General features: G+C 43.8%; 2 protein-coding genes across 3 annotated transcripts in view; one reads left to right on the forward strand and one right to left on the reverse strand.

Moving 5' to 3' along the window:
• Positions 1-475: 475 nt before the first annotated feature.
• On the forward strand, positions 476-3,232 carry POP5 (POP5 homolog, ribonuclease P/MRP subunit). Of its 2 annotated transcripts, XM_057744461.1 has the most exons (5): positions 476-545; positions 613-755; positions 1,765-1,914; positions 2,073-2,156; positions 2,265-3,232. In XM_057744461.1, the coding sequence occupies exons 1-5, from the start codon at positions 526-528 to the stop codon at positions 2,375-2,377; spliced, it is 510 nt and encodes a 169-aa protein (XP_057600444.1). In that variant the 5' UTR covers positions 476-525; the 3' UTR covers positions 2,378-3,232. The 2 variants fall into 2 exon arrangements, with proteins under 2 accessions (XP_057600444.1, XP_057600445.1); XM_057744462.1 differs by lacking the exon at positions 2,073-2,156.
• A 251-nt stretch (positions 3,233-3,483) lies between these two features.
• The window catches only part of RNF10 (ring finger protein 10), a 31,826-nt gene continuing 9,428 nt past the window's right edge, over positions 3,484-25,881 (reverse strand). Inside the window, exons 3-17 of the mRNA XM_057744460.1 lie at positions 20,583-20,782; positions 19,259-19,349; positions 18,030-18,214; positions 17,814-17,950; positions 14,614-14,774; positions 13,257-13,382; positions 12,777-13,053; positions 12,429-12,562; positions 11,347-11,464; positions 11,005-11,106; positions 9,880-10,035; positions 7,972-8,072; positions 5,334-5,391; positions 5,078-5,236; positions 3,484-4,462 (exon numbers count right to left, since the gene is read on the reverse strand). Of these exons, the coding sequence (XP_057600443.1) occupies positions 4,386-4,462; positions 5,078-5,236; positions 5,334-5,391; positions 7,972-8,072; positions 9,880-10,035; positions 11,005-11,106; positions 11,347-11,464; positions 12,429-12,562; positions 12,777-13,053; positions 13,257-13,382; positions 14,614-14,774; positions 17,814-17,950; positions 18,030-18,214; positions 19,259-19,349; positions 20,583-20,782 (2,082 nt within the window). The 3' untranslated portion in view covers positions 3,484-4,385. The remainder of the gene's footprint in view (positions 4,463-5,077; positions 5,237-5,333; positions 5,392-7,971; positions 8,073-9,879; positions 10,036-11,004; positions 11,107-11,346; positions 11,465-12,428; positions 12,563-12,776; positions 13,054-13,256; positions 13,383-14,613; positions 14,775-17,813; positions 17,951-18,029; positions 18,215-19,258; positions 19,350-20,582; positions 20,783-25,881) is intronic.

A 25,881-nucleotide genomic window follows, 5' to 3' on the forward strand; every position in this document is an offset into this window, starting at 1 on the left:
TACATCCGACTCCATAAGGTTGTTGAAAGGTCTGGACAGTAATAACATATTTGGCTGTATAGGGAAATTAAACTGAGCTCTAACTTGAAAATTAGGGTCCGATTTCCCCTCTGTCAATCCCTGGCCTGTGAGTGCAAAGTCTTGCCCTCAAAAGTTCCACCGTCCAGCTTGGGGAGAAAATGTAAGTGCACAGCACGACCGTGTTGCAAGGTAATAGAAAGTAAATATCCTGGAGGCTCCAAATGCGGCGGCTGCATCCTACACAGCAGTGAAAACTCCCGCGTGGGGCATAACCACCCATCACAGACACAATCTGTTCAATCGTGGAGTCCAGCTTCCAAACAACTACATCAGCCAAGAGCTGAGCAGGACGCCTGCGCTCCGCAGAGGGAGGCGGGGCTCGAAGGAGACTGACGCGCGGCTCCGCCTACATTCTAGCTCCTCCTCCCTCTCCCTTCCCATTGGCCGCCGAACGCAAAGCAGACATCCGGTTTGCGCGTCCCGCTGCCGGGGGCGGAGGCGGCCATGGTGCGGTTCAAGCACAGGTGAGCGTCCCCTTTCCCTGTTCCTGCGGGCCTGGCCCCGCGCTCACCTCCCTCTCGCCCGCCGCAGGTACCTGCTCTGTGAAGTGGTGTCTGACGACCCCCGCTGCCGCCTGAGTCTGGAGGACCGAGTGCTGGGCGGCCTGGTGCGGGAGACGATCGCCCGCGTGCACGGCACTTTCGGCGCCGCCGCCTGCTCCATCGGCTTCGCGGGTGCGTGGGGCTGGGGAACCCGGCGGAGGGAGGGATTTGGAGGGGGCTGTGGCCTAAGGAGGGAGAAAGAAGGGGCACGAGCGACCCCAGGGACGGCCAAGCCCTGCGCACAGTTTTATGTAAGATGTCGCCCTCTGGGGCTTCCCTGGCGGTCCAGTGGCTGACTCCGCGTTTCTATTGCAGGGGGCGCGAGTTCGACCCCTGGTCAGGGAAGTAAGATCCCACATGAAGCGGGGCAAAAAAAAGATATTTTTAGGAATCTCAGCCTGAGCCCAAGGTCTGGGTGAGTCCAAAGTTAGGCGGAGAGCTAAGAGCAGTAGGCAGTGGGACTTGGGGCAAGAACCCCCTGTACCTATTTGACATGTGGATTGAGTTTAATAAGATGGTGAAAAAATGAAGAAAGCCGTGTATAGTTCTAAGTTATTTGACTGGTTACGTTGACACCACATGGAAAAAACAGTCAAAATTAACCCCAAAAAGGGCCCGTAAAGTACAGAACGTGTGTATCTAAATGCAGAAGAGGGCCCTCCCAACAGCCCCACTATGTAAATTCATTCCCTCTTTTACCATATGCTGGAAATTGAAACCCGAAGAAGGTAATGTACAGAGGCATAACCCTCCTACATCAGGTGAAACTCAGTTGGCTGCTACAAGAGCCTGCATAGCCCAGCTGCAGGACAGCTTGTGTTTCAGCCAGGGGTCTTTCTGAGGAAGATGAAGCTCTGTGCCCACCCATGTATTGAGTTAACTAGTCAGTGGATTGGAAGAGCATTTTAAATTCTAAATTCACCAGTTCTGAGTGGTGTGCAAGGCACTGTATATTATCTCCCTTCTGTAACTGAAGGTCTGTCCTAATTTATTTCCTTCAGAAATCAGTTTTTACTCACTGATGCATCCCAAGTGCCACTACCTCAAACAATCTCTACAACACAGGCTCTCAATTTAAGACTTTTAACCCATTCCTGAGAAGCCAAAGTTTCCCCAAATGTTTTTTTTTCCCCTGCTGTAGTGCGATACCTCAATGCCTACACCGGAATAGTGCTACTTCGATGCAGGAAGGAATTCTACCGGCTTGTGTGGTCAGCTCTTCCCTTCATCACATACTTGGAGAACAAAGGACACCGTTACCAGTGTTTTCTCAACACCTTACATGTGGGAGGTAGGGTGCATGTGATATGTCTGATTTTCAGTAGGTAACAGGTTCAGTCTTCAGTGGTGGGTGGGTCTTCCTGCTCTCCTGGAAGAGCAAGATACTTTTTCCTAGCTCTGCAAGACTCATTCACAAGCTGTTGACCGCAAAGCTCTTTCATGTGCCAGGTACAATTAGAACATGTCAGAAGTTCCTGATTCAGTACAACAGGAGACAGCTGTTAATCTTGTTGCAGAACTGCACAGATGAAGGTAACGCATGCTAGCCTTGTGCCCACTGAGCAGTGACTGGCCTCCCCCTCCAGCTGAATGAGTGGTCACTCCCAAAGACATCTTTAATCACCCATGCTCTTTCTCCAGGAGAGCGGGAGGCTATCCAGAAGTCTGTCACAAGAAGCTGTTTACTAGAGGAGTCGGCTGGGGAGGAGCTTTCAGATAGCGGTGGTGAGGAAGCTGCCGAGGCAATGGAGTGAATCTCTGCAGACTGCCCTGTGCCCAAGCCTCAGGGCCCATTGTTGGGACAGGACATTCAGGGAGGCAGCAGCATCTTCTGCAGTTCTCAAACTGGATGACTGCTGACCAGAGGCCAAATGACTAGCTCAAAATGGACTTATTTGCTTAAAACTAATCAAAGTCACTTTTACCCAGTATTGCCTGGTTAAGTGGTTCTGCAGGTTGTAAAGCCCCTGTAGTTACAGACATCTCTGTATCTAACTGCCTGGCTGAGAGCAGGTTTAATAAATGTATTTGGCTTCTGCAGCATTTAGTGCGCATGTCAAGTCCACACTTCCCGGACTCTCTTTCACCCCTCTACCCACTGCCTTGGTGGGAAGACCGGCTCTGTATGTGGTACTAGATGCTTAGCCTCCCACTTGAGACCTTGTACCCCCCTTCCCCGAAGATGGGCCCTAAGTAATCCAGGTCATTCAGAGTAGCAGTTTGAGTGAGACACAGCAACTAAACTGGCACAGATCTATAGCTGGTCTCAGTACTGACCCACGGAAGCTTAAGAATTCCAGGTTCCTTGCTAATACTTAACCAGGTAACCTGACGAAAAATACAGTTCTTGCACTTTTGAGTGGGGAAAAAACCTTGTCTTGCCTGACCTCATTATTACAAAGTAAAGTAGTAGCTGCCAACTTCTGGTAGTTTTCTGCAGTTCCACCCTTCCCCATTGCCTTTTACCTGCCTGGCACCTGAAGGCAGGTGAAACAACACACTCACAGAAATGAGGAGGGACAAGAGACTTATGATCAGTTTTGATCTGCTACCTATGAAAGACATTTCTAGAACATATTTTCTCCTTAATAAAATGCATGTTGCTCAAAGTCGCTTACACATTTAACAGAGAGTTGTGATTTTTTTGCTTCATGTGCCCCCTCATCCACCCAGAAAGAGTTCCTGACTTAGGGTCTCTTCCTCTTAAGAATGGGAGCTTAGAGCTAAGCCCAGCTGAAGAACTCTTTAGGCCTTAGGCTAGGAAAGACATTACGCAAACTATTCAAGCTCACAGTAGCTGTGTGAGGAGTATATGTCTAGCTGACCTGAAATCATCTTAAAGAAACCAGAAAGCTCACAATGCTTGTGCAGGTGATTTATTGCAACTATTTGTCTTCATAGTCTATTACACCTAGAGGTCACTTTATTAAGCAGCAAAATAATTCACATCACTCAAATTCAGCTCAACACAAGGCATAAGACTGCTCTAGGCAGTGGGCAACCCCACTGCTTTTAAACCTGTCCTGCTCTGCCTCCGGGTGTGCCAGACTCTTCTGCTCTGTAACTCAGGCCACTGTCACTTGAAACAAGCTTGATCTAAAGGTTGCCAGGTCCCAGGGCTTCCTTAGTCAATGACAGTTACAGCTTTCCTTGCCAAACAGAAGCCACGTTCAAGAGGCAAAACGCTCCATCTCACAAGCAAGTGCAGCCTGGGTCTGACACCACAGCCTGCTTATTTGTCAGAAGAAAAACTGCAATTCAAGCTGGGTGTCCTAAATCCTATTATTCCCATCCTTCTGATTCTTAAAGATAACAAGAGGAGAACTGAATGGATAGAAAAGATTCAACTATTTTTAAAAGACACACCAACAGGTGTGCTGAAAGCATGGAGCCCTGACACAAGATGTCACAGCAGAGCAGGGCTGTAACACTAATACTGGTTTGGGCTGCTTCAAGGGACTCAAACTTAGTTCGGGTTGAGAAAAACTAATTACACATGGGTCAAAAAGACTAACCTGGCAACAAACTAAAAACCTTGGTAGAAAGAGATCTCTTGTGAGTGTCAATACTTTATTTTGGTGTAAAGACGGGAAGCTGGAAAATACACTGTATTTAAAATTTTCTTGGTTCCCCCTCACATTGTGGAAACCCCCTCCCCCCAGAGCTAATCTGTTCAAACTCAAATACTTAAAAATTACAGCAGCAAAACCAAAGCGCAGAAAAAAGAAAACCAGATGGAGAAGGTAGCCTGGACCAGTAGTGTCACTTGGTGTGGACGACTGAGGTGCTGAACAGGAGCTTCTGTTTCTGTTTCTTTCTTTTCTTTCCTCCTTTCTCTTCTAAACAAAACAGAAAGAGCTTAGCTTAGAATGCCATCCCCCTGCCCCCTGGCCAGTTTTCATTAATGAGAGTCTCAGGCAGCTAGGAGTGCAGGCTCTGGAATTAGCCCGGATTCAAATCCCAGTCCTTGTACACTCTGGGTGTTTGTCTTCAGGCACATCACTTATGTCCCCAGCCTACCTCATCTGTGAGTTATACGCATTCAAATTGGTTACTGGGAGAATAAAATTAGCACAATGCTAGGCATATAGGAAGCACACCATGAATGCTAGTGTTGTTCTTATCTAGTTCATGAACACCACAGAGTGGGGGTGCTCTTCGAGCCTGACCTTCTCAATCTATTAGCCACCCTCACCAACTCGGGATTCAGAAATCTACCCTCCACCACTGTGTCTTAGAAGGTTAAAAAAAGTTCAGAATTTCACACCAAGGCCTCAAAAAAACTAATCTGGGGGTGCAAAAAAGGTGCTGACATACCAAATGGAATGTTAGTTGACACCAGGATGTGAGCCTTGAGGCTCAGAGGGCAAAGTGCAACCAATTAGTGATGTCTGCCACTGGGTCCAGGAGGGACTGACAGCCCTGAGCTGAGCACCCCACTTCTGTGCCTTTACCAGAGAGGGGATCTGAAGTAGCTGGCGTGTCCAGTTTCATGAAGGCTGCTTCAATAGCTTGGCTGAAGGAATTCTGGAAACTGGGCACAGGAACGCGGTCTGAGTTATCACTCTCCCCATCGCTGTCCACAGGGGCAGGAGGACCTAAGCTGCTTTCATCTAAAAAACACCAGTGTTACAATTGCAGAAACAACACTAGAGCCTTTTACTTTCTGAAAGGGGCCAAATTTCCCCTTTACCAGAGGGCCGTCCTCACCTTTCTTTGGAGCAGTTTTGGGCCACACATCTGCTTTTGCTTTTCCAACTCTCAGCATCTGCCAAAGTAGGAAAAGGGAGGAAAGTAAGTAACTGACCCCACTTCTTCTCCAGACTCCTACCTTGACACTGATGGTTATGGGGGACAAAGAACCAACTACCCCCTCTGGGAAAAAATTTTCTAGATACTTCTCTCCTAACACTGTTTTGGTCATGTCGTCCATATCCCCACCAATGGAACTGGCAGTGAAACCCACAAGGTGGGAAACTGAAGTTGTTTTGTTCCTTAGGAAACAGGTAAAGAATATTGCAAAGAAGGCACAAGAGATTCACACTCAGATTCTGAAGTTGGGAATCCTGACTTTGTGTCACTGCCTGCTTCTGACAAATTTTCTGCTCCCCTGGAAACACCTAAAAACATCAACCTCTTGGAGTAAGGAGTGTACAGGACCTTCCAATTTTAAAACAAACCACCTGGCTATCAAACCTCAGTTACTTAAGGCCACAAAAACCAATTTAACTTTATCCCGAAACTGCTCCCACAGCCCTCATTACCTTGTGGTCTTTGCTTTTCCAATAGGTCCTTAACTATTAACTTTTAGATCGAGCCATAAACCAGATTCCTGCAAGTACAGTAAAATCAGAACAATCCCTCCTGCCGGTAAGTGTGGAGTTTTTTCATCTCATTTGGCCAAGACCAGCTTTGTGAGTGCTGGGGGCCACTATGCACCCCATCTGCCATGCAGGGTGAACTTTACCAAGAGACAACCCCAAGAAAATTCAAGGAGGAATGCCTGTCCTAAATGTGTCCCAAAGTGGGGCTTGCATGTTGTGCAAGATGAGTTCGACTGGCAGACGTGGATTTCACTGATGAACTTTCTTCATCATGTACCACTTTGATGATCTGCTCCCTTCGTCCCTTGCAGTTTGGGGTCCAATAGTACAACATGTGAATCATCTTACTCTTACGAGATCATTAAAATATATCACCTATATTTTAATCTTGCCAAAAATGTTTAAATGTTTAACCTGAGTCCACTCATAAAGAAACTATCAGAAAAATCCAAACTGTAGGATTATATATAGAACAACTAGCCTGGATGCTTCAAAAATATCCATGCCACAATGTAAAAAACCAAAAACAGAAGCCATAAGGACTCTTATGGATCTAAAGAGACTTGACAAACTAAATGCAATGATTAGTCTTTGATTAAATCTGACTGAAAACAGGGACTTCCCTGGTGGCCCAGTGGTTAAGAATCTGCCTTCCGATGCAGGGGATGCAGGTTCAATCCCTGGCTGGGGAACTAAGATCCCTCAGGCCGCAAGGCATCTAAGCCTGCTGCAACTACTGAGCTCATGTGCCTCAACTAAAGAGAAACCCGCGCACTGCAAAGAGCCCACATGCTGCAACGAAGACTTGATGCAGCCAAATAAATAAATATTAAAAAAAAAAAATCTGGCTGAAAATAATACAGGACATTGAGACAAATGGGAAAATAAAAATATGTGCTATCTTAGGATTAAAGCAGCTGAATGTCTTTGATGTGATACTGATAACTGTAGTTATACAGGAGAATGTCATTTGGGGGCATGTATCTCTCAAGTCTGTGAGGTCTATAACTTTCAACATAACAAAATGAAAACAAAGAAAAAGGAAGCAAAATACAGCAAAACAGTAACAACTGGTGAAAGGTATGAATGTTCATTATGCTATTCTTTCAATTCTAAGTTTGACATTTTTCAAAATATAAAGTTAAAAAAAGCAATGGCAGTAAAACCTAGCTATTTAAAAAAACGAAAACAAAAAACTTAGGCATTGACCTAGCTCCTGGGAGCCACTTGCTTATAACCGGTGAAACCTAGCAATTCATTTTCAGGATTGCTCTCAATTATTTCATCCTCCTTGACTTCAAGGACTCTCCTCACCAAAGTTCAATTCCTGCTTATTTCTCAGCACAAGCTGCCATTTGTACGTGAGAAACATCCATATCGACTAACTGCTCTACAGAACTGTGAAGCTAATGATTCTAAACTCGCCCCAAAGAAGGGAATACTAACTTCCTACAAGGGTGCTTGTCAAGCTGTCTGTCCATTTTCTTCAGTTATCTGAATGCAGGAATGCTGAGTGTTCACTTGTTTTAAAGATTAGTACTGATTCGACATCAAATCTCACTAGCCTAGTGTTGCCTCCAACCCAACTCCTTAAGAAAGCTGGTTTGGCTAGTTAACCAAGACCACCTTTCCTTTCCCAAAGTGAAGAAGAATGGTTTATTATATGTAACAGATACATACCACCTGAATCAGAGGTCCCAGAACCAGGGACCAGTTAAAATTGACTGACGTGTCCCCAGCCCCTAGAACAGTGCTCAGTACACAAGTATCTAATGACTTGTTAAATAATTAAAACTCTGATTCTTCCTCAGCTACTCTTGGCCTCCTTCCTTGGTAAGTCTATGGTAATAATCAGAGACTAAACCCATGAGCTTCCCTCTTTAAAAAGCCTTCCATGATTATTAGAGTCAGTGCAACATTAGCCTGTATAAGTCTCCCAGTCTCCAACAGAGGAATTTCCAACAAAACAAGCAGCAGAGTTCATGTTAAATACCCTTGGGCTGCTTCACAAGCACAGGGTTTACCTGGGCAAAGGACGGGAAGGGAGAGTCTTCTTCCAGACTCCCAGCGCAGAATGAAGGACTGCCCTGACTGGCAGCAGGTGACAGAGGGGTCAGCAGAAAGTCTGAAAGGGAACCAGAGACCTGATTATACAAGTCAAATTCCAAAGAGTTAGTGTCCTGTTAATAAGAGAGAGAGGAACCCTGCCTCAGAAAGCTAACCTTGGTCCACCTTCAACTCGGCCACGTGCTTATTTTGAAATAGGGTTTTTTTTTTTTTTTTTTTTTTTTTGGCACACGGGCTTAGTTGCTCCGTGGCATGTGGGATCTTCCTGGAGCTGGGATCGAACCCGTGACCTCTGCATTGTCAGGCGGATTCTTAACCACTGCGCCACCTAGGAAGCCCTGGCCACGTGCTTATAAAGCCCAGAACATAGCCTACTGTTCACACACTAAGTGATCAGTATAGGGAGAGAAAAGTTTCATGGTTATGATAACACTAGAAGGCACAGCAAAACCCATTCCCACAGCAATAAAAACTCTTTCCACATCAGCCAGCTCTCAAGGCCTGAGGTATTGGACTGTCATGGACTGGCTGTATATGGAGGAAAAAGCTCCAAGAAAAAAGATACAAAATGTAATCAGGTCAGCCTTTATGTTCCAGCCAGCAGGTGTCTATGACCTAGGAATATTCAGTTAGAATCCAAAACACACAGAGCAACGAAATCCAGCAAGATGCAAGCTTTTCCCTGACACTTCCTAGGTAACAGCCTTCTCCAACCTTTCTAAACTAGAGGTGAACATTTCCCACAGATCAGTCTACCTACTGCCCTGATCGCTGCTGGGAGGGAGAGGCCTACTCACTCTCCCAGCAGCAGGGGAGAGAGCAGCCCAGTCAGCCAGGGCTCTGTGGTACTTTTATTCCTAGGACCATCCAACTGCTCTTCCCTAAATACATTAAAGCCAATATACCTTCAGGAAAGCTAGTAACATGAAAACAATCTTCATATCACAGATGATGCAGTCAGTGTTTTGCCCTACTTCTTTGTATAGTCGTTCTCTTCTCAGTTAAACTGAAGAGCATAATGGTTGTGCAGCCCTCAAGATCCAGATTCTAGTCCCAGTCCCTGCCACTAACCGAGTCCCTGCCTTAGTCTCAGGCTCCTAAATCTGCCAAGTGATAGGCACATGATCACAAGGGTCACCAAGAGTTTTAAATATTCTGATTTTCGACCTTTAATTGAAAATGCCTGACAAAAATAAATTTTAAGTGTCAAAAACTATCTGCCAGGTGAATGAAGATCAGAAAAGACAGCTCTGAAATTATAGTAACTCCTCTTAACTGTTTAATTTCATAATACATTAATATACTCTATATATAAGAAAAAACATGGTATCATGTTTTGTTCTACAACTTTCCTTTATCTTAAACGTCTACCCATTAGCTCAGGAAGAGAGCTATTTCCTTTTTCAATAGGTTTAAAGAGTTTCATAGTATAAATGCTGTAATTTAGCCATTTCCCTACCAGTAGACTTTGTAGCTGGCTTTTCCCCCCTATTATAAACTATGCTACAATAAGAAGACATATATAAAGATGTTCACACATAACAGGGGGAGTATCTCAAAGACAGAAACTAGAAATAAAACATCTGGGTTGCAGAGAAGATTCTAGGTTTAACCATCCTGCTGTATGAGCTGCCTGAAGTTTTTAGAAGCCAGCAGGGCATAAAGTAGTTGGTACAGCCAATGGAAAAGTGAATCAAATGGTAAAAATTTGACATACCTCAGGAATCTATTAACTACCCAAATACGGTCAGTCACCTAAAGACCACACCAAGCCAAGGTCGGGGTTGTAAATATGGACACTAGGGCTTTGTTTAAGGTCTGTGGCTGGTGGTCAACTTCATTCTTTAAATCCCAACTCTATTTACCTGCTTGGGAACCTGGACTTCTGCTAAGAGGAGAAAGGGAGAGAGCCCCATGGCCCTCACTGCTGGTAGGACCCAAAGCAGAATCGGAGGAGCAGGTATAGGAACTGAAGGCAGGAAACTGCTGTAGATTCTCTAGGGGAATGTGGACTTCTGGGTCTGCAAAGGAAAAACAAAAATGGTAGGCCCATTTACAGAATTCCTCAAATTTTTTCCAACAGTTGTGGACGGTCAGCATGAATCGTGAATCCCCTAGGGGTCTGAAGGATGGAGACAGACCTTTAAAACCCAAATTTATAATAACTGTCACTTTATAATATGTCTTTGTTTTGCTATAAAAGCCTTTGTTTTACTATTCATGGTTGAAGCTGGGTGGTAAACTTGGGGGTTAATTATATTATTCTGTATACTTGTGTTTGAATATTTTTCCATAATAAAAAAGTTTAAAAAGCCTTTGTTCCTGAAACATTCATTTTCTCAATGTTTAGGACTTGTGCCAAACAGCTACACTAAGACTGGGATGCCAGCTATATACTTATCCCAGTTAGAGAAGTAAAATTTATGTTTACCACATCATATGGAGTAAGAATAGTTAAGTCCTTTCCAGAAGTTAACTAAGCCCACATGTCACACAATCCTTGGTTTTATGACACTTATGTTGAAGAATCAGATCAAAAGACTACTTACTGGTATGAAAGAGCTCAAACCTAACTTCCTGCATGTATTTCCTAGTTTGCCAATAGGTTTCTACTATTTCAGACTCTTCTGGTAGACTTGCTATGTACAGATGTCTCCAGAGTTAAAGGTGAGGCCAACAGTGTATCCAGGGAGCACATGGGCCACTTATCCCCAGCATTCAGCAAATCTCCAATTCCCTGCCCCTCAGGTTTTTTCACCCACTATGCCAAGGATGAATTTAATCTTACTCTTTACTATGTGCTATGCACTTTGACGAGCATCAACTCATTAAGTCTCAAGCCTATGAAGGAGATACTCTCACAAGTCACATTTAAAAGCTGAAGAAAGCAAATGGCAGAGCTGAGATATGACCTAAGCAGTCTGGCCCCTGGGCCCACCGTATAATAATGCACAGCTGTGCTCATCAAAGATGAGCGTTCTTAAACTTACACTTGCCCTGTTTCTTGTTCTCCTCCATCTCAATCCGGCGCTCTCGGCGGCGTTCCTCCCGGGCCTTCTTCTGGCGCTGCCGCTTCCTCTTCTCAATGTCATCTGTGGGTTGGAGAGGTTGTGAGGAGGCAGACCCATGACAGCCTGGTCATTAACTCCTCCCAGCTGACTAGTAGCTAAGGGCACACGAGTGGGCCCAGATGGACTGGATGAATGGATGGAGTGTATCAGGAGGTTCTGAGAATCATGACAAGGCTCCTTACTTCCTCCCACACTGGGTTTCTAGTCACAAGAATCCCTGAATTCTACTATAAAGGGAAGCAAAGCATGGGGCATTCTCACCTGAGAATATCTCTAGGGTTTCCTTAGAGACCAGAGGAGGCTGCAGAGCCAGTTCACAGATGCTGAACTCGCAGGTGAGCGGCAAGTGAGAGAGGTATCTATGACGCTGTCGCACGTCCTATATGGGAAAAGGAACCGACGCTCAACTCAGATCAGGCCTAACTCTGAGAGCAGAGGTTCCCACCCCAGATATCCAGCAGTATAACACACCCTCTCAGATGGCACTGGGGCTCAAAGAGTAGTGCTCAAGTTATCACCATTCTGAAAAGCTGAACAGAAACTGTCAACCTACAATAAGGTAAAATAAGCACCTAAAAGTTTTTTGGTTTGTGCTGCAAATCAATTAATTGAGCCTGGTAATGAATGATCTAAAGCTGATCAGCTGTTTCTGATTTTCTAGGGGTCCACAACAAACGGGAGAATAAGGAAGATAAGAGTTATTTATTGGCAAAAAAATCTGGGAACCACTGACAGAATTAATGATAACTGGGAAGGCAGATAAAGCAGGTTTCCCTACTGAACAAAGCTTGGCCTAAAACAATAAAACATGAAGCCAACTAATTTAATTTTCTTTTTATTCTTTTTCTGCATGTTTGATGGAAAATTTGTAGTACTTAAAAAGTCTCTAAATTTGAGGCTTTTAACAAATTTGTGATTAATACAGTGGTAACTCTCAAAGGGCAAAAATTCACATATGTAAAAATTCATTTTGAGCTTATGTAAGCTAGCTTAAAGCCTCCAAGGACTTTGTCTTCTTGGCCATTTCTCCCAAGCAATAAGGAGAAAGAGAAACAAAAATAAACTCATCTCAAATGAAACTAGGAGACATCTCTATTCCCAAACTACAATAAACGAACCTGTGATACAGAGAACAGTGGTGACTGACCTAACAGAACCCCAGCATGCTGGGAAACACCATTTAACTTTTCAAATATTCGCAGGCACCATCACTGACAACAAGACTTAAAACCACAAAAACTAAAGGACTTGAAGGTCTGTGAACTTGGATCGGCCAGGCCCACCACAAAGAGATTAGGTTAATGCCACTCCCCGCCCCTCCACCTCACAAGGCAGGCCCTTACCTCAGACATGGAGTACCCAGCGATCTCCACCACCATGGCTGAGATCTTCTCAGGGCTCTGCTCGAGGCTGCCGTACTCCCGCACGAGGCAGCGCACATTCACAGGGTGCAGGAACATGTGCTGCCCGTCCTCCGCTGAAGACAAGTGGCTCTATCACACAACAGTCTTGGCCAGTCCTCAAGTCACAGCCCTCCTTATACCAGGCCCGACTCTCCCTCCCCAAGCTGAAAGGCACAACTGACCCAAGAGCCCAGGATCTAGCAGCAATACCTCCCTCTGCTTAGAGAGCCAGATCACTTCTCTGAAACGTTAAGCGGCAACCCAGCCCTCCTCCTCAGGGAGGCTCACCTTGGTAAAAGTAGTAACAAGGAGAGCTGCTCAGGTGTGTGATGCTTGGCTTAGTGATGGGTTCCTGCTGGCTGGACTCGGTACAAGTGGTCCCCTCTCCAAGATTGTCTTCTGCTAGCTCCAAGTCCTCACAGGCCTCTGACAGCCCCTCAGGCTCTGGTTCAGACACTGCTTCCTCTTCCTCCACCAGAGGAAGAGCAAGAGGGTGAGAAGAAGAGCCCAGAGAACAAAATTCGGTGGTCTCGTCATCGAAAGCAGACATATACTCCAGCACACCCTGTGGGGACAAACTGTAGGTCACAGAAAGGCAGAGACAGGCACGTTCACTGATTTAACACCACTGGGGAAAGAACTAATCAGCACACAGGAAAACACTCAGTTCCCTCCTCCCAAAAAAGTTCAGATCTCACAACAGTGCCTACCAGCTGAAGAGCAACCTTGAGGAACGGTGGCCATTCAGTCTGTAACAGGGACACTAACCTTCCTGGGTTGAAAAACGGACTCCTTCACCAAGGGAGCCATCAGCACCAGTTGTTCCAGAGCATCCACCACACCAGTGTCCTCCCCTCTGCTTTCAGCCAGTCCTGACAGAGCCTCTTCCCGAGTCTAGAGCACCAGAAAGGAAACCAGAAACATACTTCGTTTGAAGGACCAAAGCTTACAATGGCCTCTCTCTCAACAGGAACAAAAGTTAAAAGGCAAAAAAGGAAGAGTGTGAGTACTTAAAATTCTCAATCTCCAAAGGAAGTAGGAAACAAATGCATCTGGTACTCAAATGGGATGGTATTCTGCTTAGCATCTGACAATGATACTGACAATACTACACAAAAGCTTCCTGAACAGAAATCCAAGGACAAAGAACTAGTTTTGTAGTTTTTACAAATTAAGCTTAGAGAGAGTCCCAGTGCAGGAGACAAGGGTTTGGGCAACCCCCACCTCAACCTGGACAGCTCTGCTTCTACGTAGCTTTTCTTCTCCCTGAGATGCATTTGAACAAATGCTCTGCGTTACAGAAAGAAATAAAAAGTAAATACACGGAACCCTGCCCAAAGAGGACTTGAGTCAGAGAGACAAGAACTCAAACGCCAGCTTCAGCTCTTATTTGTTATATGTCCTCAAGTAAACTCTCTAACCCATGATTCCACTTCCTCATCCATGAAAGCAGATAGTTGTTCTATCCCATCGGGTTATGAAGCTTAAGTGAGGTAAGTACAGTACCTTAGCACAGCCCCTTTCATGTGGGCTTTCACTGTTCTAACATAGATCAGTGATCTCAAAATGTGATCTGCGGGTGAGCAGCATCAGAACCACCCTGGAACTTGTTATAATGCACACTATTAAGCTTACTGAGCCTAGACATACTGAATCAGTCTATCAGGGTGGAGCCCAACAACCAGTGATTCTGATGCTTGTTAAAGCTTAAGAATTCCTATTGTAGAGGATACAGGACATAGGGAATTCTATATCTGGATGATTCTTGCTGCTCTAAAATCCTCAGCAGGCATTGCTAGAGCCTGCTGGAGAGGCCATAATGTCCCTCAAATAAAACATCTCCAAAAGTAAATCCAAGTGTTTTCCTAAAGAACAAAAAAAAAACCTACCTCGCTTAATAAAGAGCACAGCTAATCTAAGAAACTCAGAGGTCTCAGTTATAAGATCACCTTGACTTGTTTCTTTCAGCTCCAGAGAGCACTTCAAAATCCACTAGGCCAACCCCTTCCCTCCTATCACCAAAGCCCAGAGCAAATCTGCTTTTTTAGCCATTCTCTGCTTACAGTCTTAAATGTGGGCCTGATGTAACTAATCACCACCACCCATTTCCAGGGCACCATCTCACCTTGAGCTCCTGGATAGCTGCCTCAATAAAGCAGGACTCGGGAGTGTGCTTCTCCTCTGCCAGCTGCTGCTCGAGCGCTGCTTTCTCTTCCTGAACCACCCGGCGCAGCACCTGCTCCTTTGAGGCCAGCAGCAGTTTGGAGTACTGGCTGTGCTGTTCATCTATAAGAAAGCCAACAAGATGACAGAAATGCAAAACTCAAAGCTCACGGCTGTGTGGCTAAATAGGAACTTTGATACACAGTTTTTTTCCTAAGGTGAAAATGGAACGATTTGGCATATTCTCCTTAAAAAAATTTAGCAATGACTTTAATATAAGGTTTATAACTCTGACTCCATAACACAAGAAAGCTATCCTAAGAAAACCAAAGATATAGTCAAAAAATTAATGTTCTGGGAATTCCCTGGCAGTCCAGCAGTTAGGACTCCGCACTTTCACTGTTGAGGGTCCAGATTCAATCCCTGGTGGGGGAACTAATATTCTGTAAGCGGCGTGGCAGAGCGCCCCCCCCCGCCCCCAAAAAACACACAATATTCATTAATTATAGCATTATCTTTAGTATCAGAAAAGCTGCAACCAACTAGTGACTCCAATAAAGAAATAGTTAATGACATGATGGTATATTCATTAAAGAGAATTTTGCAGACATTAAAAATACTTTTCTAAGAAAGAGGCATTCAGTGACATGGAGAAATAGCCATATTACATGGGGAAAAAACAGATGCCAAAGAAGAAAACAATCCCAATCTCACAAAAATACACATGCATAGAAAAAACCTCTACAATTAACATTTTGGGGGTACCTTTGGGTAAAAGGATCATGGATGATTTACTTCCTTTACTTCCCTCCCCCCATATTTTGTGGACTTTAAAAAAAGTTTAAAACTATGTTATCTTTTGAGAAACCCTTGAAATACCCTGTTTTCCCACCCTCCCAACCTAGTAGCCACCCAGAGATAACCATTTACAAATCTGAATGTGTCCTTCACACCTTTTTCTATACATTCATATATATCCATGTTCATAAATAAAGGTTTGTCCATATATGATAAACTTTAAATTTGTTCTGCAGTTTGTTTTTCATTCAATGTGTCATAAAATCTTTCAAAATGTTAATACACAGGACTTCCTAGGTGGCGCAGTGGTTAAGAATCCGCCTGCCAATGCAGGGGACACGGGTTCGAGCCCTGCTCTCGGAAGATTCCACATGCCGCGGAGCAACTGAGCCTGGGTGCCGCAACTATTGAGCCTGTGCTCTAGAGCCTGTGAGCCACAACTACTGAGCCCATGTGCCACAACTACTGAAGCCCACGTGCCTAGAGTCCATGCTCCACAACAAGAGAAGCCACTACAATGAGGAGCCCGCGCACCACAATGAAGAGTAGCCCCCGCTCGCAGCAACTAGAGAAAGCCTGTGTGCAGCAACGAAGACCCAACACAGCCAATAAATAAATAAGTTTATAAAAAAAAATGTTAATACACAGATCTATCTCATTTTTACCTTCTGCATAGTGTTCGACAGCATGATTTACTCTAATAAGTAAGTTTCTCGTGGCACATTTAGGTTATTGCCAATTTCTATTACACTGTAACAAAAAAATCCTTATACATGCTTCTTGGTACAAATGATTTTTTAATGATATTTAAGTATAAATGCTGAATCAAAGGTTGTGCATATTTTAAATGCTACCAAATCCGTCCCCCTCCCCACCCCCTCAAAAGGCTGTTATCAATTTAAACTCCTACCAAGAACCAACAGTACCCATTTCCCCACCCCTGCCAAAACCCAGCACAGGCATAGCTCAGAGATACGACTGTTTAGTTCCACTGCAATGCAGTGAGCATCACAATACAGTGGGTCACGAATGTTCTGGTTTCCCAGTACATGCGAAATTATGCTTACACTGTGCTGTAGTCTATTATAAAGTGTGCAATAGCATTATGTCTAAACAATGTAGATATCTTGATTAAAAAACACTTCATTGCTAAAAAATGCTAACCATCATCTGTCATGGCAGGGTTGCCACAAACCTTCAATCTGTTAAAAAAAAACGCAGCAGGGGCTTCCTAGGTGGCGCAGTGGTTAAGAATCTGCCTGCCAATGCAGAGGTCACAGGTTTGATCCCAGCTCCAGGAAGATCCCACATGCCGCGGAGCAACTAAGCCCATGTGCCAAAAAAAACACAAAACAAAACGCAGTATCTGTGAAGCACAATAAAAAGAGGTATGCTTGTATCTGCCTCATTGTGTGTGTGTGTGTGTGGGGGGGGGGGGAGGCATTTAGATTTGCATAACTCTAGGCAAAGTTAAACCTCTGTAGATACTTGGAGGTTACTCAGGTACCCTTTTCTGGGAAATGCTTTGCCACATGCTTAGCCTATTCTTCTACTAGACTATTAATCTAATTTATAGAACACCTATATGTTCTGGACATTAATCTGTATTTTAAATATGTAAATCTTCCCCTAAGTTTATTTATCATCTGTTGACTTTGAGAAGTCTTGTTGGATTTTATTCTTATAAAATCAAATTCATCAACCTTTTCTTTCATAGCATCTATTGTTTCAGCCTAGTTCAAAAATCCATCCAGCTAAAAAAACCTGAAGATTTATAAAGATATTTTCCTATATTTTCTTTTAAAAGTTTTGGATTTTGTTACATTTAATTCTTCAATCCATCAGGAATTCATTTTTATGAATGATATAAGGATCTAATTTTATTTTATTTTATTTTTTCCGTAAGAGTCAATTGTTTCCGTAACATTTATTGAAAAATCTCTTTCGCCCAGAAACTGAAATACCACTTTAATCCAATGCTCACTTCCATAGCACTGACCACACTCTAGGTCCGAACTGCCTGGCTACCAGTCTGTCTCTTCTATTAGACTACTGAGTTCCTGATGACAGGTGCCAAGACCGGCTGACTGTGGAATCCACAAAAACTGGGCACAGCACCAGACACTACTCAATAAAGCTTTAGATGTATTTTAATTTTTCATTTTACAACTGAACCAAACTTGAAAGCAACAGTTAAACCACTTCCTGCAAACTCCACCCCAACCTACTGGAACACTGAGACTAATTTGGAAATGCTAGAAATGGCTTGCTGAAAGGCTAAATTTCTAACAATTGAAAGATATATTCAGTAGCTTTAAAGGGTATACCCAACCATTATCTGCCCCCCAAATTAACCAAACTCACCTCCAAGATGAATAGGATGTTCTACATTCATCCACTTGGATTTGGGCAAGGCCACCAACACGCCTTTCTCCCTCTTCATCAGCTGCATTGTAATGGTGTCACCAACAACATACTGACGTGATTCTGTGGCAACAACACTGTAACATGGACATTTATATGTAGCAGGGTAAGGAGGTAGCAGACTGGGGTCTAATCTAGTAAATACCTCCACCTTACCTCTTGAGATCCTTCTTATGCACAGAACTGTAGCAGATGGGACATTTACTCCAGGTCTTCTCACTCAGGGACAGGTAGTGCAGGATGCAGGCCCAGCAGAAGATGTGTCCACAGCGGGTGATCTTGGCTGCAGTAGGTGGATACAGGCATATTGGGCAAGATGGCACTTCATGGCTACAAATGCGCTGAAACAAAATGCCACCACAGGTTAAAATAAACTACTTTCAGAATTGACTAGGGATTGTCAAAGTTAAAGCCTCTCCTCTTCCATCCCCACCCCTATACGTTTCTAACAGCACATCTTCATGAAACCGTTCAACAGTGCAGGTACATATATATACAATAGCACTTCAAGCAAGTCATGAAGGAAACCATAATAATAGTTTAATGTAACAGAACAACTATATGACACTAGGGTATTTCGGGGGTTCTACATCAAAGAGAAACAATGACAGAAATCATTATGATCCCATTTACAAAAAAAGATTTATATGTATACATACATAAGGCACAAAAGGGGTCTAGAAATAATGTACTAATAATTTCCAACAGAGGAGTCGATGAGACTTCTACTTTATACTATATGTCTCAAAAAAAAGAGACATATAGAACTTATGCATATAGAACTTAAGTTTCATAGGCCTTCTATGTCATTCTCAGATGATTTTATGAATTTTCACAGTAATGGGAGTCCAGGCTTTGGGGGTCTATCATTTTGAAAGGTATTCTACACCATATAACCTAGGAGTGACAAGGGGATACCCAGAGCCCATAACTTCAAGAGAAGACACATGCAGCAGTAGCCTGGACAGGAGTACAGCTATGTGGCTCATTTCACCTGTCACAGGCCAAGGCCTAATTTGATACTGATTATTACATATGGCTACTGATGAAGCAGTGTCCATATAACGAGCCCATCCTGAGTCAGGAGGATAACCAGAGTTCTCATATTCCTCTGGTTACTTCTTCCCAGAAGGGAAGAGGTAGTAGACAGGACGGCTTTTATCCCACAGATCAGAGCCCTCCAACACCCAGTCCTGCAGGCCAGAGCCAATTAGCACAAAATGAACTCCAGAAGAAACCAGCACTGATCTCTGAAAAATGTCTACAGTAAGGCCAGGCAGAAAGGGGGATCAGCAGTAAAGCCAACCAAAAGCTGCTGTCACCACAGTCCCTTTCTTTGGTTCTCTCTCCCACTAATCGCTTAGAAGCTTAGCTGAGCTACTCACCACTTGTTCCACAAAGTCCCAGTTGACTAAGGTATCAGGATCAGCAAAATGAACTGTGTAGTCTTGGTCTTCAGACACCACAAATTGGCAGCTAGAAAGAAGGAGAGCCAAGAAGGCAGACCGTCAGAATCCACCAACAAGACCTCAGCAGAAATTCATCATCTCTTCACTTAGAAATGAAATGCAGGCCATCAGCAGCCATGGTTTGTGAAGCACAGAATTCAGCCTCAGTTCTAAGTCCTGGCTCTGGAAGGAATCCAAAGACTTAGCGGGGTAGGAGTCTAAATCCATGAACTCTGTTCTTCTGCTTCCAGGCCCAGCCAAGCTGCCTGCAGGCCTCCCCTGAACTAAAATTAACCTAGACTGTAGCTCCATCAACCAGAAGGGAAGCCAGATTTCCTCCCTCACCCCCAGAAACCACTAGTCTTCAAGGAAGTAGAAAAGACTGTCTCCACTCAACCATTTAAGTACCAGTTTTTTGTTTTGTTTTGATTTTTTTTTTTCCCTCCTTTTTTGGCTATGCCACACGGCTTGGGGGATCTCAGTTCCCTGACCAGGGATCAAACCCAGGCCACAGCACTGAAAGCCTAGAATCCTAACCACTAGGCCACCAGGGAACTCCCACCAGTTTATGTAAAGTACTAAATGGTTACTTCAGTCTAGATCCAAGGTCAAACCTTACAACTAATGCCACACAAAAGGAAACAAAAGAGAATCAGTATTTGAGCAAATGTATGCCAAGCACTCCAACTTGGCATTCAATTCTTCCTTAAGTAATGTCTCCTCCTTTATAAAGGAAAAAAAAAAGTTGAATCTCAAAGTGGTTAGGTAAGTTACCCAAGGTTGAAGGCCAAAACAAGATTCATATCTGGATTCAATTTCAAAGCAAACAAACACTTTTTCTGCCTCATCATCATACGAAAACATTATTTAATTTTAGCATTTATTTATTTAAGCATCATATTCTTTTGAGCACCAAGAACAGCCACCTGAAACACATTTGTGTTTTCAAGGCAAGGTGAAAGAGAAAGAATCAACTTCCTTTCCACCTCTCTCCCATAGCAGTTTAAAATAAGCCTCTAGCCCGTGCTCCACAACAAGAGAGGCCACCGCAGTAAGGAGCCCGTGCACTGCAGTGAAGAATAGCCTCCGCTCACTGCAACTAGAGAAAGCCCAGGCGCAGCAACAAAGACCCAAAACAGCCCATAAATAAAAAATAATAAAAAAAATTTTTTTAATTAAAAATAAAGTAAAAGAAGCCTCTTTGCACCACAAATGCCCAAAGGCTCAATTTCACTTCCCTCCTAAGAGTAGCTATACTCACTTGGCTTGTAAAAAGAGTTCCTTGTTAAAAGGCTTATGCCCCCACTTGTTCCTTTTTCCCCAGCTGCCATGTCCACTGCTTTCAAAATGACCTGCCTGGCCACGGGGTTCAAAGGTGAAATTCAACAAGTGGTTCAGGTTGATCTTCTTTGGACCAGAGAACTGGGCAGGGCTAAACTCTGCCCGTTGAGCCTCTGCTACCTAGAGAGAATGAGAACAAATCAGAGGATTTTAGATTAGGATGACACTTGCTGAATGACAGCAGAAACCAGCACACCCCCTCCTTCTACACAGCTTAAAATACTAAGTAAAACACAGGCTTATATTTAGTAAACAATCTTCCTAGGAGGGGGTAATGCAAAAGTCTACTCAAGACCTAGATGGGAGTGGAAAAGGGAAAAAGAGCCTCTAACATACAATTACTTATAAACTATTTAGTCTGCCCTAGGTGGCAATTAACCATTAAATGACAAAACCTACCGTGTACTCCTCTAGGTATCTTGAGGCACAAAGACTTACTTACTGGATTAACCTTTCCACCTTACCGGATTAACCTTTCCACAGTTCCATAAGACTCCTACACCTTCACTCTTGTTAGCTACTTGCTCTCTCATTTGTTTCTGGCCAACAGGAGTCTGTGGAACTATACTCTGGAGGCGGCCTGCAGGCAGCTGCTAACTGCCATAGGCTTCAGGATCCTGCCAGAGACCTCCTGTTTAAGATACACACCGCTATTCATTGTTAATTAAAACTGACAGAATTAGAACATGTAGGCAGACTGGCTCTGTGTCCAGAAATAAATCCAATCAGCACATTCAGCAACAGTTTAGAAAGTGAGGAGAAACCACATATGAGAAATACCAGTGCACACACAGATGGAATATTTATTGTGTTGGGGTTTTTTCTGTCCTTTTGACATTCCCAAATTGAAGTGGTACAGGTACCTGCTATAAGTCAGCTAGTGCATTTTCTAATACCACTTTCCCATTTAATGTCATAAGCACTTGGCCTTGTCACTAAATACTGCTAAACAGTCACTTTAAATGGCTATACACCATTATATTACATGGGTATACTATAATGCCTTAGCGTAGGACACAGATTGTTCATGGCTTTTCCAGCATCAACAAAATAATCCTATGATAAACACACTATTGACAGACTTTTGTGCACAAATATTTGAGCACCGAGAATTATTTCTTTTGAATGTGTAGTAGGAATTATTGAGTCAAAAGAAATGCAAAGGCTTGCACATATGTGATAAAGAAATCTACAGAGTACAAAAAAGGGGACTTCCCTGGTTGCTCATGTGGTTGAGCAACCTGAATGTCCATCAGCAGATGAATGCATAAGGAAGATGTGGTACATATATACAAGAGAATATTACTCAGCTGCAGAAAGGAGCGAAACTGGGACATCTGTAGCGACATGGATGGACCTAGAGACTGCCATACAGAGTGAAGTCAGTCAGAAAGAGAAAAACAAATAACCGTATATTAATACATATATGTGGAATCTAGAAAAATGGTACGGATCAACCAGTTTGCAAGGCAGAAAAAGAGACACAGATGTAGCTGTAGAAAACAAACATATGAATACCAAGGGGGGAAAGCGGGGCAGGGTGGGGAGGGTGGGGGGTGGGGTGGGATGTATTGGAAGATTGGGATTGCCATTATATATATTACTAATAAAAAAAAATCAAATTGTACACTTAAAAAAAAAAAAAGAAAGAAATCTAAAGGGTACAAAAAAGGGGACTTCCCTGGTGGTCATGTGGCTGAGGCTCCCTGCTTCCACTGCAAGGGGCACAGGTTCAGTTCCTGGTCAGGGAACTGAGATCCCACATGCCGTGCAGTGCAGCCAAAAATTAAGAGTACAAAAGGGGATACAGCCAAAGATACCTTCTACTCCAGAGGCAACCAATATACCCTCTGAGATATTCTATAAATAAAGAATCAGAGTATATGACCTTTATGATTAAATACAGTGGCATGCCATACAGTTCGGCAATCTTTTTTACCTTAACAACAGATCTTGGGAGACAACACCTCCCCCCATCGCTGTTTATGTAACTCACCCAAGACTTCCAGGTCATCCCTTATCTCTGACCCCCTAGACTCTCACCTCCATATGGCTCTGCATCCCCTAGTCAGCCCACCCAATGCCCCAAACTTAGATAAGAGCTTGTGTTCACTCAACAAAATCCCCCACATTCTCAACCTCCTACCTTCATCATTTTACCCTAACTGGCCCACTGTCTCTCTCTGATACTGCCCATAACTCCTGAGTACACTTCCAACATGTGCACCTCTCAGTTCCTTGACAGCCCCTCCTCCAATCAGGTTGCCCTCCACCCCACCTCTGCCACCCACTCCCGTGGGCATAGGGAGTGCTGTCCAACAAAGCAGCCACTACTCTCCAGATATAAGGGCTACTAAGCACTTGAAATGTGGCCAGTATCACATCATGAAATAGCGTTTTAGCTATACTGGATTCAATATATTAACAATTTCATTGTTTCTACTTGTTTACTGTGGTAACGAAATCTTTAAGTTACACGTGTGGCTTAGCATTTCTATCTTAGCATTTCTATTGGACGGCACTGCTCTACACTCTAGACCACAGTGGTAACAACTGCACCTCTTCCACCACCTTAATTCTGAGAACCCCACCAGCAACTCACTCCTTTCCCAGCTTAGTTCTGATGCTAACAACTTTTCACCCCCAATGGGATCTCCAAATCAGTGATTCAACCCCCTTCCCCCAAATTTTCTTTCCTTATTTGGCTCTGATCCTTTGGTCCACTTCCCCTTCTCGTTGTTGGCTGTACTCACCTGGCAAAACTTTCCCCTGATTAATCCACACCAGCATCAGAGCAGGTAAACATGGCTAAAGAACACAACCACACCATACCAACCAGCCTCACTAAAACAGACCTTTGTGCTGTCCAGCAGTCATACCACAATGCTATTACACTTCTGTGCTCCATTGATTCCTCCCAGTCACCCAGACAACAACTCCAGGCCTCAGGTTTCCAAACCTCCGTCTCAGCTCATCTTTTATATTTCACTGAGACAATAAGAACAATCAGAAGAGAACTCCTCCTCTGCCCTCCTACCAGTAGTCAGCCTTCCTCTTGTTACTGTGGATGAACTGGTGAAGCTCCTAAGCCAACTCCTCCAGTTGCGCACCAGACCCCAACTCCTCAAGAACTCAAGGACACTTCTAGCAATTCTCTCTTTCCTCTGCATCACCTTTTCCCTCTGACCAGAACAATCCCATTAGCAGAGATATGCTGCAACTTCTTTAATCTTAAAATCTCTCTTGACTGTGCATTCCCCTCAAGCTACTGTCTCACCTCTCTGGTTCCCTATAAGAGCAAAACCACCAAAAAGTAACTATCTAAACTCACTGTTTCTTCTTCCCATTCTCTCTAAATCTATGCCAATCAGGTTTTTGTCCTCACTCCACCACAGCAGCAGCAGGCCAACAACCTAATCTACCTTCACGTTTCCAAATCTAATGGTCAACTTTCTGTCCTCATCTTTTTTCTTAAGAATTTGTTTTATTTTTTGGCTGCATCGGGTCTTCGTTGCTGCATGCAGGCTTTCTCTAGTTGCAGCAAGCAGGGGCTACTCTTCTTTGTGGTGCACAGGCTTCTCATTGCAGTGGCTTCTCTTGTTGCAGAGCTCGGGCTCTAGGCACGCAGCCTTCAGTAGTTGCAGCACCAGGGGCTCAGTAGCTGTGGCTTGTAGGCTCTAGAATGCAGTCTCAGCAGTCATGGCACACGGGCTTAGTTGCTCCATGGCGTGTGGGATCTTCCCGGACCAGGGCTCAAACCTGTGTCCTTTGCACTGGTAGGCAGATTCTTAACCACTGCACCACCAGGGAAGCCCCATCCTAATCTTCTTACCCAGCCTATCAGCAGCACAGGACAAATCTGATCACTTTCTCCAAAAGGCTTCCAGTTCTCTTCCTCTCTTTTTGCTGGTTCGTTATTCCAAGCTCAGTCCTTGAACCTATTCCCTTTTTGCAACACTCACTCCTCAATGATCCCCCTTAGTTCCATTGTCGCAAACACCAAGTGTACATGGATAGCTCTCTGGCCAGGGTCTCCTCCTTGAACCCCAGACTCAGTTAACAGCCAATCTACACTTAGAGATCCAACAAGCATCTCAATGCAAATATAACACTTCCAAATAAAGTTCTTTATCTCAACACCCCCTTTCCTCCCTGCCCCCAAACCCTGTACTCCTCTTGAAATTGCCTCCATTTCAACAAATGGTACCTGAATCGGGCCTCTGCAAAAACATTAATCACTTATTTCTCTGCTCAAACTCCATATCTAATCTAGTTAAAAATCCTGCTGGATTTACCTGCAAATTTCTCCCCAAATCTGCTCACCTCTCATCACTATCACTCTGTTCCAATCACTCTCACCAGGAATATCTCAATAACCTCCTAACTAGTCTCCCTGCTTCCACTTTCCCCTGTAAAACTCCAAGTCAGATTACCTTACTTCTCTTCTTAAGCCCCTCAATAGCTTCCCACACCTCTCTGAACAAAAGCCAAACTCCTTCCAGGGCCCATGTGATCTGATCTCTCTCTCTGACTCTTTGGCTTCATTTCCTACTTCTCCACTCATGGTAGCCTATTTGCTTTACCTCAAGCACACCAAAAACTACCGTCTCTGGTCCCTTGTACATGTAAACTCGCTCTGGCACACACCCTTGCTCAAAATTGTATTGTATGCTCCCCTGCTTCATTCAGGACTCTACTCAGAGAGTCCTCAGAAAAGCTTTTACCTCCTCAGAGGCGCTTTCCTTAGCCACCTCCTACAACTACTGTTACTCTCTAACCCTTTACCTCTCTGTCTACTTTTTTAAAATTTAATAAGCACTTACCATTGTATTTATTACATAATGATTTGTTTATTGTGTCCCCAAACTAGAATACAAGCTCCAACCAATGTTGTATTCCAAACTCTAAATGGTATTTAGTGCAGAGTAGGTGAGGAATAAATTTATGGTGACTTCTTCCATGAGCACATCCATTACCTCTTACTTTATACTGGTTACATAGTATGGAATGTTCAAACAGCAGGATAATACATTTAACCAATAATATATTTAACTTTGACACATTCAGGCTGTTTCCTAAATTGTGCAACTACAAACAATGTTGCAGTAAACTCCCTTGTACATAAGTCTTTATGCACTTATAGAAAGATACCTAAGAAACTCCTAAAGTCAGAGTACCTGGGACTAAGAATACAGCATTTTACATTTTGCTACATACTA

The sequence above is a fragment of the Hippopotamus amphibius genome, chromosome 8 (assembly GCF_030028045.1).
Source record: "Hippopotamus amphibius kiboko isolate mHipAmp2 chromosome 8, mHipAmp2.hap2, whole genome shotgun sequence".
NCBI lineage: Eukaryota > Metazoa > Chordata > Mammalia > Artiodactyla > Hippopotamidae > Hippopotamus > Hippopotamus amphibius.